This window comes from Ostrea edulis, chromosome 4 (assembly GCF_947568905.1).
Source record: "Ostrea edulis chromosome 4, xbOstEdul1.1, whole genome shotgun sequence".
Lineage (NCBI taxonomy): Eukaryota > Metazoa > Mollusca > Bivalvia > Ostreida > Ostreidae > Ostrea > Ostrea edulis.
Window position 1 is genome coordinate 47,941,534 of NC_079167.1, and position 12,668 is coordinate 47,954,201.

General features: G+C 34.7%; 1 protein-coding gene across 1 annotated transcript in view; it reads right to left on the minus strand.

Annotated features, from left to right (window-relative positions):
* Window positions 1-2,995: 2,995 nt before the first annotated feature.
* LOC125671029 (elongation of very long chain fatty acids protein 4-like) overlaps window positions 2,996-12,668 on the minus strand; it is a 32,160-nt gene continuing 22,487 nt past the window's right edge. The window contains exons 2-7 of the mRNA XM_048906516.2: window positions 7,672-7,859; window positions 6,122-6,202; window positions 5,710-5,766; window positions 4,218-4,332; window positions 3,966-4,093; window positions 2,996-3,758 (exon numbers count right to left, since the gene is read on the minus strand). Of these exons, the coding sequence (XP_048762473.1) occupies window positions 3,570-3,758; window positions 3,966-4,093; window positions 4,218-4,332; window positions 5,710-5,766; window positions 6,122-6,202; window positions 7,672-7,859 (758 nt within the window). The 3' untranslated portion in view covers window positions 2,996-3,569. The remainder of the gene's footprint in view (window positions 3,759-3,965; window positions 4,094-4,217; window positions 4,333-5,709; window positions 5,767-6,121; window positions 6,203-7,671; window positions 7,860-12,668) is intronic.

Consider the following 12,668-nt stretch of genomic DNA (forward strand, 5'->3'; position numbering starts at 1 on the left):
CACATTTTTTGATTTTCTTATTGGTTTCTACTCACGGGACTGAGCGTATTACCTACAGAATTAGTGATAGCTTCATCTTATTGTCGAGATTTTCTACTCCGAAGTAGGACACTTTTCGAAGATTATATATTTAGAAATTTTACATATGGTGACCTCGTCATGTTTCCTGTGCCTTTACATGTGGAACATATATTTTGGTTTGGGTAGAAACGACAAGATTGTTTCCTTTGTTTGAGTTTGGTGATCAATCGTTAACGTTTTGCTCCTAATGAAGTTTGCAGATTACGATAGAACAATACTAGGAGCACTCTTCATGTTTCAATACTTCTCCCTATTCCAAAATATTTTCAATTTCGTGAATTTCTAATATCATGGCCATATAAAATTTAATGTTTCATTTTATGAATTAAATGTATTTGGAATAGATTTTCGCATATGTTCTTAGATTTATCATTTCAACGTCGATCAATCTTATACATCCAATAAATAATACATAGTTGAGAATATGAAAAATACTGACCTCTGAAAACACCAGAGGTGGACGCGTAGGAGGAGTAAATCATTCCCTGTTGACCGGTAACACCCGCCATGAGCCAGGTAAATGGAGTAATATGTGGTCAAAATCAGTATGTAAAGAACGACCTAACAACATATGAAAGACCATTCGACCGAATGATGAGTAATTTGCTCCTGCGACATGCTATCTTGTTTTCTTGGGAAGTGCTACAACAGTAACCCGCAAGTAGTGTAGGTGGTATTTAGGTGTTCTAGTAGTTTTAGTGTAGCGATCCACCTTGTGGGAGATTTTGTAAAAAGAGAAAGTTAAAGGGCAATTAAGGCTTTGGAAAAGGGAAGAGGTACCCTTTCCCCGTTCTTGAAATCGGAATGCAAAAATATGTGTGACGATATAAAATATATCTTGCGTTGTGTTAGATCTAGTGATTTTCACATATTTACGGGTTTTCCTTTCAGTCATATGCTTATGCCTTGTAACATTTGGTTAATCATCAAAGCTCGATCGGTCTTTAATACTATTCAATTAGACACAGTACGATAGTTTCCTAATTGATACCCATGTTAATTGTCAACACATCAGGTACAGGGGCTCTTCTCATCAAGGCGCGTTCGGCAGTTGTAACTCTATATCCAAGCTTGCGCTAAAATTAAAGGTCGTGGTCCGTTTCATAAAATGGCAAAACTATGTGCTCGACCTAAGTTAAGTCAAAAATTTAAGCCTGGTCAAGGGTATCCCTGACTATAGTCGTAAATATTCAAAATGGCAACGCTAATATTGCTTCGAAGAAAAAATTCTACGTTGAGAACATGTATCAAGAGACAGGACAGACCCTCTGTAGAGCATTGAAATATCAAGTATGTAAATAATAACTGTTTTGTGTGCCATATGAACTTAAGTAGAATCTGTTTTATGCTTCTGGATGTTTTGGTATATCCCCTTACACTTGTAACATGAACTGTACAAATTTCATGTTAACAAATGAGTTATTTCCACTCTTGTTGATAAGTTGCATTCACTTTTAACGTTATCAATTTTGCACTTGCATAATGAACATTTTAAAAAAAAAAAAACTTCCTAAATTTTGCTTTCAATTGTATATGTATTTCTCTGGCTTGTTTGGATATAGATTCTGATTTTGAATCTCATTATTAATTACAAAAATTAATTCTACTTTCATGTTTCGATTGTTACCGGTAATTATGCATTGCACTCTGTAGTACAAGTCATAAAAATTCATACTTTTGTACATGTAAATGATTTCTGGAAAGGAGTGTACAGTGTGTCATAGCTCTTCATTATTAAGTTTGTGTGTTTTGACATGGATACATGTGGCACTACCTGGTATATGAAATTAATATTTTTCTTGTTTGCTGTTTGTTTGTTCTTTCCTTTCTTGATCGACAAATGCATCAAACTATAGACAAGTTTCATTTTAGTTGTAATCTAGAAATGTTTCATGCACTATCAAATTAGAACTATTTATTAGAGATGTAGTTGTTGTGAATGATAAGCTTGAAAGTTTCCATTTGGTCAGCGTAAATTGTGCGTTAACAATTCAACACTTTTAACTCCTGATAATTACAATTCTTTGAAAATTTTCAAACACTGCCTAACTTCACCAATTTTCAAAAATATTTTTCCCTTACAACCTCACATCTGGAAGAAAAATTAATTGCATAGTCAGTCATATAGATCAGGAAGGCCTTACCAAAAATTTTAATTTGATCTTCGGGATAGAGGTTTTGACTCCAGGACGGGGCCAAATATGGCATATAGTGTTTATTTGTAAAATATTTCAATACCGTCTTCTTTAATGCTATTGATACTAAATTCAGACTAAAATATATATTAGAAGGAACAGGTAGCCCTTTACCAAAATTGTGAATTCCATGATCCCAAGGGTAGGGTTTTCATTCCCGGGTGTGGTCAAAATTATTATAATGACTTGTGTTTATCAACGTCATATACAGCTTATATTTCAACATGGTTAACAGTTTCAGGACATTGCTTCCCGTTCATATCTGTTAATTTCCATACCAAAAAAATGTGTCTTTTTTTTTTGGTGATATAAAGAATAATGCATGAACTTCTGTTCCTCCTCATTAACATTTCAGACAGAATTTATGAAGTCAGTTAGGGCTTTTCACTGCTTTCAGTACTTTGATTATTCTATACCGATAGGCACTTTCTGAATTAATATTTATAGCAAATTGGTCTTTTTCAAAATGTCATTCACATTAGGCCGAGTTTAGTGCCATTGAAAGGTTTAAAGCTGTCTTTCTCCAACATATGCGTCCAAATTTCCTAAACTTCGGGTCCTTTGGAAATCATAACCCAACTTTCTAGTGCAATTCAAAGCAGCCAAGTGCACCATTTCCCCAGACTGTCTGCGTCTCTCTAGTAAGTCATATTACCAACGGGAAGTAACTTGCGTGTAAATAGATTGTTTACTGTACCAATAGAGATTACCAAAAGAGATTTTGATGCCACTTCAAAACAGTTTATTGTTTGAAAATTGCCATTCATGACTCAGCATATTATTTTCATTAGGTCTGTGAAATAGATAAACCAGAAAACACACAAACTATTTAGATAATATTCAACTTGACCTTTAAAGCCAGCAGTAGAGTATTAGTTAAAGTTTGTTCACATGGTTACTGGAACATGTTTTGTACCTGTGTAATGCCGTCAAGATGTGACACTTTCATTTTCACTGTAATCCCCATACAATTACATTAATGTCAGGTGCAACGTGAATAAAAAATAAGTTATCGAGTATACTACAATCTGTACTTAGAGTATGTTATGAATATAGAAAAGTTAATAAGTTATCGAGTATACTACAATCTCTACTAGAGTATGTTATGAATATAGAAATAAGTTATCGAGTATACTACAATCTGTACTTAGAGTATGTTATCGAGTATACTACAATCTCTACTAGAGTATGTTATGAATATAGAAAAGTTCTCTGACACTTACTACTAAAACACCAATAAAATGTCATGGAAACAATGAAACATGTTTGATTTTGTTCAACTGTAAATTTCTCTCATTCAGAAATTTTTTTTCTAATTGTAGAGATGTTCCACTTTTTTGAGTATGCTTGTACATAAAAATTTGAAAACAGTCCAATTAGAATGAATGCATAAATAAAGACGGCATAGTTGAAACCTTGTGGGAAATCGCAATCTGTCATCATGTTATAACCAGTGTGTAGAACGATCAAGACAAATTGTGTCTGAAAATAAAATACATAAGCATATAAAATCTACATATATAGTCATAAATCAAAGCCTATTCTGTCTTGAAGCATTAATTTCGATATTAAAATCGTGATTATACAATTAATGATTTTGATTGGGTTTTTTGCTTTGTTATTTTTTTATTCATTTTTTTTTCATCAATTAGCATAGTAGTATTTTGTCAGTCGCATAATAACACCCACCAATTGCATCTTAGTGATATATTTTTTCCACCAAAGATATCGTTGAACTCCCGGGCCTAGTGCTGCGAGACCGTAATACATGTACATCCAGATATGCACAAAACAGTTGATCATTGCGAGCAGAAAGGCTGTAAAATTGAAAAGTGGACAATCTTAAAGAAGAAAACCAAATACCAATGATAAAAAAACACAGTACTAATGATATAAAAACAAACATGAACAAATCCCTGATAAACGTAAAGAAAGATTTACATTGTCCACCTGCAATGAACTTCACACCTAGCCACCAGTTAATTAGCATCGTACTGTGGTGAAATACATGTAGAAATGTTATCTGATTATTCTTCTTCCGTAATATAAAGAAAACCTGCAAAATAATACAACTATATTAAAAAAAAAATTGAATTTAATCCATCTCTCTATCTAATGGTGGCATAGTTCTGCCAACACTTTTCAGATCTTTATGTCGACTTGTCAGATCTTTATGTCGATTTGTCAGATCTTTATGTCGACTTGTCACTGATTCTCATGTTTAAAACTTCAACATGAAAAAGGGTCTATGCTTAGTTTGTACCATCCAGTTCACAGCATATTTTTTCTAAAGATCTGAAAGGTCAATATAATCATTTGACAAGTCGACATCACTTTCCAGCAAGTCGTCATAATTATCTGACAAGTCGACATAATTTTCTGACAACTCAACGTAACATCTGACAAGTCGACATAATTTTCTGACAAGTCAACATAACATTTGCCAAGTCGACATCATTATATGGCAAGTCGACTTAATAATTCAAATGATAACTTTCTTAAAACTAGCAGTCAGTATGTTTACTTGTCAGATAATTATGTTGACTTATCAAATAATTATATTGACCTGTAAGATAATTATGTTGACCTGTAAGATAACTATGTTGACTTGTCAGTTGATTATGTTGATTTGTCAGAAATAATGTTAACTTGTCAAATATGATCATGACAAGTAGATGACAGTCAGTAGCATTAATATACAATTATTGCTGTTGTTGAGGTCAATACGATGATTTAGACACCTGAGGAGTACAATATTCACCGAGCCCGAAGGGCGAGGTGAATATTGTACTTCGAAGGTGGCTAAATCATCGTATTAACCTCAATAACAGCAATAATTGTTTTATTATATGATTAAAAAACCCTTCAAGGTTGTTCTTTGCTTTAATTGTAAGTTTCAACGACCTATTTTTGGTCCTATGTGGAAAAAATAATTCCTTATGTTCACCTGGAAGGTCACGTGCAGGTAAACATAACGTAGTATGATTTCTACATTGTTGGATCTCAGTCAATTAGAGAGCTAGGAATTATTCAATCATATAATAACACACTTTAATAACAATATATTGAGTTCTTGGTCATGGTGATTATTTTCTGACAAGTCGACATAAAGATCTGACAAGTTGACATAAATATCTGACAAGTCAACATAAAGATCTGACAAGTCAACATAATTATCTGAGAAGTGGTGGTAGAACTATGTCATTATACTATCTCTCTATTTCTCTCTCCCCATTGGAGTGGTAGAATCAATTGAATTGTGATTAAAACCTGTCCTATTCACAAATAAAGAATATCCAAAATTAATACATCTGTCATATGTTGCGCAATAAAAAACATGATCAATTTTACTTTCTCGAAAAATGATTTTATTAGTGTTTGAATATAACATAAGGTTTGTCGAAGAAACGAAAAAAGTTTATTAATAACCTACCGTGTCTAGTAATTCTATGATTTTGGAGAAGAAATACCACCAGCATACACTGGCCATCTGGAACAAAAGCCACACAAATGATAAAAGACAGGAACATATGACTCACGTAGAAAATCACATAGAAAGTGTATACATGTAATGGTTGAATCTAGAATATTTTCAAAGAAGTAGATGCAATTTCAGATGATACTTTTGCCATCTGCATGAAAATATGTAACATATAAATTGAAACCCCAAAATTGACACTGAATAACCTTTTTTGTGAAAAAAAAAATGCAACTCCTCTAACTGCCCCTGAAGAACTCGACTTGTATTCTGAACAACTTGACTGAACACGGTGTACGAGTTACATACTGGTTTGCACATGTAGCATTAAGAAGTTTGAAATGAATTAAGGTTAAAGTAAGCTTACTCTTAATGCTAAAGGGTTGTCAGAGTAATCCACAGGCTGACATTTTAAACTGTAGGATGACTTGATGGCTGTTACTAGAAACTGCAAATAAATGTAGATTACACTGTTCAGTATCCAATGTCATCATTAACTTTATACTGCAGAGCCTTCAACTACAGTGTACAACGCTTTTGATATGTATATACATTTCGAAAAAAATGAGAATTAGTGGTGGTAGCGATAGTCCATTGATGTAATGGTTCTGAAAGAAAAATAATCAGAGTTTTTCTGATAAACTAGGAGACAAACCTATAATTTTCAAATTGAAAATCGTGCCTCTTTTCCAGAAACTGTAGATAAAGGAAATGTATATGGATCAATTCGCAGAGTTAGAATAACCAAAAATTATTACATCCAAATTATGATCCTTTGTTTCACAATTCAACAGAGCAACTCGTGGCACAGAATGTACATGTATTAGCACAGGTATATGGATTTTAATCAGGAAATAGATATACTGTAAATGGAAAAAAAACCTCTCTCTCTCTCTCTCTATATATATATATATAGATACTCCAAGTGATTTCGTGACGTCACGACATGGTAGTCAGGCCTTGGTGGGAAAATACAAAATATCGTCAAAATACATCCGTTGTTGGATTGTTGCGAGGGAGTGTAGACCTTTGAAGCGACGGATGAGAAGGAAAATCATTTCTGAGGTTAACCATGTCGGAGAATAGTTTGTTTCGGTGAATTTAATAATAAAATCGGACTCGAGGAGATGAGAGGGGCAAAATGTCGTTGCACACCTGGTATATATATATATATATATATATATATATATATATATATATATATATATAATTCAATAAAAAAATCAGGAAAATATACAGTTCCAAAATATATTTAAATCACTAGCGCTTTCTGGATTTTAACATCCATCCTCAGGTGAATACAAATTTTAAATTAAAAAAATCCTATTTAAAATTTGTATTCACCTGAGGATGGATGTTAAAATCCAGAAAGCGCTAGTGATTTAAATATATTTTGGAACTGTATATTTTCCTGATTTTTTTATTGAATTATTTTGACTGTGTGATATCAACTCTTTCTATTTGGATTATATATATATATATATATATATATATATATATATATATATAAAGATATATAAAATATCTTAAACACTGAATGACACAGCGACTGTGTGGGATTGCATCAGTGTGTATAAGTAGCGCTTTAGGAGCATAACAAAGCTTCCTTTTTAGGGAAGTCGTTGTGGCCGAGTGGACTTCCGCACTGGTTTGACAATCTTGCTAGGCGGTGGGTGCCGTAGGTCGCTGGTTCGACCCCGGGCTGGGGTGAAAATTTTCAGTACCTAGTTGTGCTTATTTAGTGCTTTATATATTAATTGATTGATTATCACATGAATCGTTTAGATCCTAGGGGTTCATGTAAGGTTGGGTATATATATATATATATATATATACTGATTAAAATTGAAATACACGTGGTATTAGCATCCAATGAATGCGGTCGATGAATACTAAAAAGACAATACCGGGACTTACCTCTTCACACATATACACAGATAAACCTACAAGCGCCAAGTTGTATATGACCAGCCATCCTTGTAGCTGAAGAGGTTTGTACTGTTCCATCCATCGGGGGCCTTGCTTGACCAGTATAAGGTACAGGACAAATATAGTCAAAATAGGCATGGGAGACTCCATCAACAGCCATTTCTCTACCCTCTTGTCTACAAAAATTACAATATTTACTCGTGGAAGAAATAAATTCTGCACTACAGTAATGTTGATAAAATTGTCACCCTACTAATCTGCACTACAGTAATGTTGATAAAATCTGCACTACAGTAATGTTGATAAAATTGTCACCCTACAAATCTGCACTACAGTAATGTTGATAAAATTGTCACCCTACAAATCTGCACTACAGTAATGTTGATAAAATTGTCACCCTACAAATCTGCACTACAGTAATGTTGATAAAATTATCTACAAACAAAACATTGAAAACCTATTCTACTAGTGTCTACAGAGTCGAGTGATACTCTATCAATATGAAAGAGAATTTTGACGCTTTGGTGACCATTTTGTGTTTTGTCTTATTTTCAAAGTAAAAGGGTTCCCCTGCCCTTGAAGGCCTTTGTGACCACTTTCAAGGATTATATATGTTCGACTTTGTTGTTGTCTATTCGTATATCAGTTTTGTTTTGTTCAATCACCCTGTCTTCAATTATTAGAGAGATCTAAAAAGTGGTCAGAAACTCGTGAGGCCCCAGGTGGTACCCCTTCAGTCCCAAACTGAGGGCGAAAAATGATAGCCCTATGGGTCCTACTCTTTGCCTGCATACTCCTTTTGTGGACTCTTCAAAGACTAAGTTGTCCTTGGCCTTCGTTATGACCCAATATTATGTAAATTTAGGAACTTTTAGCTGAGCTCAATTGCCCTTGAAGATCTATGTGATCACTTTTAAGGGTTCTACATGCTTGACTTCGTTGTTCTCTATTCGTATATAACTTTTGCTTTGTTCGATCATCCCATTTTCGGTTATTAGAAATATCTGAAAAGTGGCCCGACCCTCGTGAGGCCCCAGGTGGTATCCCTACAGACCCATACTGAGGGCGGAAAATGATAGCCTTAGGAGTCCCCTTCTTTGCATGCAGACTCTTTTAGCGGACTTTTCAAAGTTAATATTTTCCATTATACCCTACATGATCTAAAATTAGGAACATTCAAGTGAGCTCAATTGCCGTCGTGATCCCTTTTTAGTGTTATATGGGTTCGTATAGTATAATACTTTGTTTTCGATGAAAGGTGAAGATAACGAACAGTGATCAATCTCATAACTCCTATAAGCAATACAAAAGAGAAAGTTGGGCAAACACGGATCCCTGGACACACCAGAGGTGGGATCAGGTGCCTAGGAGGAGTAAGCATCCCCTGTCGACCGGTCACATCCGTCGTGATCCCTATATCCTGAACGGGTAAACGGAGTTATTCGTAGTAAAAATCATTGTGCCAAGAACGGCCTAACTATCGATATGAAACATGTCAGACAGCATTTGACCCAATGATAGGTTGTATTGACGAACTACATCGTTATAACGATCATAGAATTTGCGAAATGCTGACTTCAATCGAGACTGTTGAAACCCCTGTACCATCAACTTGTTTGTCAGTAGCTTGCCTCGATTTAAAAACTGACTATACGCAGAACAAGCTCTTGCGTATCGAATCAGTTGAGAGATATAAACACTATATGCAGGTGATAATGGAATATTGCTACATAAATATGGGAAGTTGACGATGGAGAAGCTGAAATCATCCCGTTTGTCATATAGTTGAGTTGTCAGTTTGCCGTTAATGTCTACTTTCAACGAAATATCTAAGTATGAAGCAGAAGTGGACGACTCTGTGGTGTCTTTTATTTCGAGCTCACAGGGATATATCGAATAGACATATGAATGAAAGTTATTATTGTTAATAGACAAAACGTCGTCGATATATCTAAATTTCGAATTGAAGGCCACAGCAAGAGATTTTTTTCTTCTTCTTGATTACTTTTGTGTCATTCGATCAACCCATTTTTAATCATAAGAGAGGTATAAAAAGTGATTCCACTCTCAGGCACCCCTACAGCTTCAAACGAATGACAGAAAATAATAGTCAAATGATCCCCCACCTTGTGTCAGTCGTTTATAAATTTGTTTTGCAACATACTCGTATATTGATTAATTTTTATGATTATAAAATTGAATGATCAGTTATCGACTTTAATGATGTATTAACAAAATACAAAGAGCAAGCGAGATGTGTATCAATTTTCTCATAATCAGTTATTGCGTCTGAAGGTATATCGCACAATAATGACCGCGGCATTCCTAATCTAGGTAAAATAAATTTTATGACACGTAATATCATAACTCTTGTAAAGAATGCTTGTATGCCACTTCACAAAAATAATAACTTTTCATAGAACTGAAATTCCATTCACCAATCATTTTCTGTTGTTTTTACTTATCTTATCACATATAATTTATTGATATATATATTGAAAGGAAATCGAATTAATATCTACTCACTTGTCTTATCTATGTATAGTAATTAAGTGGTATCGCACATTACCATTATGTGACGTACTTCCTTTCAATTTAAAATGTTCTCTGCTGTCCAGAAAGCAGTTTGAAATATTTTGTGATGCATATCATATATCTTGTTATGTATGTTTGATAATCTTGTGATGTATGTGCAATTGCATTGTGGGTAGTTTGACGTAACAACGTTCTATCAAAGTAAGGACAATTTTAATTTGTTAGACAGGGCCGTAACTGCCGATGAGGCAGACGAGGCAACTGCCTCGTCTGATTTTTTGGCAAAAAAGAAAATAAAATTATATAAATGTTATATTATAGGATATATGTTTAAAATGAAGACAAGCACCTTTGTCTTTGACACCATATTACGATTCTTTACATAGTACAAATGAAACACAAACATGATAAATTGGGATTTAAAAAGTGTCATTTTCAGTCGTAAAGTCAATCGGCGGCCCCCAATCCCCTGCCTCCCCTGATTTAGAACCCTACTTACGGCCCTGTTAGAAATAATGAAATACTTAAAAATAAGGGTCCCGTGTCGCGACAGGCGTTGGCACGTTAAAGAACCCTCACTGCTACAGAAAATAAGTTCTAAGAATATATATTGAAGGTGCAAACTTTAGGCCTATGCTCGGCGCTCACGGCCTTTGAGCAGGGAGGGATATTTATCGTGCCACACTTGCTGTGACACGGGACCTTGGTTTTTGCGGTCTCATCCGAAAGACCGCCCCATTTAGTCGCCTCTTACGACACGATAAATGTTAGATTCTCTTTATTCTGATAAATCCACGAAACAAAATGATAAATTCTGTTTATATCTCGACAGAACTCTACAACATGTTGTCACTCCATTATACAGACTGCGACACACTTCACCCATGACAATCAGATGTCTTCAATCAGGGGAGATATCAGGACACCAGAGCTTTGTAGTTTATAGAAATCAGAAATCTGATCATGCACGTACAATCGTATGCACTGAATATCTGGTTGGATACATTTTGTGCACAATTCAAAATTTACCGATGATCACATACAAACGTAGATATGCAAAATACATCTGGGTGAAAATACGGGTATTATATTAGCATATTAGCAATCCAAAATAAACGGTTGATTAAACAAATATATATGTATAAGGGATAAGGGAATATATAAACGAAAATATAACTACAACTTTCAAGATTCATTGTTTCTTTGGGAATCACATACATGTAAGTATTCACGGTCACTTTGCATGTTCATAGTCATTGATTGAACAGATGAGAGAGATATAGATGATAGATAGATAGATAAAGAGACTGTTCTATGTACAATAGCATTTCACAGAAGGAAGGAAAATTGATCACTGATATATAAGTGTAAGCTTACAAACATTAAAAGATTTCAGCTATTTTAAAAGGCCGTGTAATTTTGCGCGCGATGCTCTAACCACTCAGCCACGGAGGCCTGTGTAAATGAAGGAAAACTTGGTAAGGGGTGCAATTCTATATCATACGATCAATATACATGTGTAACAACGCAAAATGTAATAACCAGGCAGGTATCGTCATTTTTCAAGGGGGGGGGGGGGGGTGAGGGCAACCGGAAGAATAAAAATGGAAAATTGGATTCTTCAGAAATGTTTGCCATACAAAATGTTAATGCTAATTTTTAAAAAAGGATGAAGAATAACAACAATAGAACTAGATGCTGTCATAAGACAGTAATACCCGCACACATAAGACAGTAATACCCGCACACAGACAGTAATACCCGCACACATAAGACAGTAATACCCGCACACATAAGACAGTAATACCCGCACTAAGACAGTAATACCCGCACACATAAGACAGTAATACCCGCACACATAAGACAGTAATACCCGCACACATAAGACAGTAATACCCGCGCTAAAGTGTTTGCCTTTAAACATACTCTTCATAAGACAGTAATACCCGCACACATAAGACAGTAATACCCGCACACAAGTGTTTGCCTTTAAACATACTCTTCGTCATATTGGTGTTACTGACAAAGAAGCCACAATCGTTATTTTATAATTAATTAATGCATAAATTGTAAGAGGAGTTCTGGGAACTAAGGTTTTTTGTACAAAAAGCATCATTTTCGACCCCCATTTGGCTCCCAGGGCAAAAATAAAAATTCCAAAACTTTATTGCACATCTACAGGACACCAGCAATCATCATCCAAAAGATTATTAGGATACTGCTTAAAATGTAAGAGGAGTTCTGGGAACAAGGGTTTTTTTTTGTGTGTAGCAAATCGTCATTTTTCGACCCCCACTTGGCCCCCAGGGCAAAAATAAAAATTCCGAAACCCTATTGTGCATCTACAGGACACCAGCAACCATCTCCCTAAAGATTATTAGGATACTGCTTAAAATGTAAGAGGAGTTCTGGGAACCAGGGTTCTTTTGTACAAAAAAAACCCGTCATTT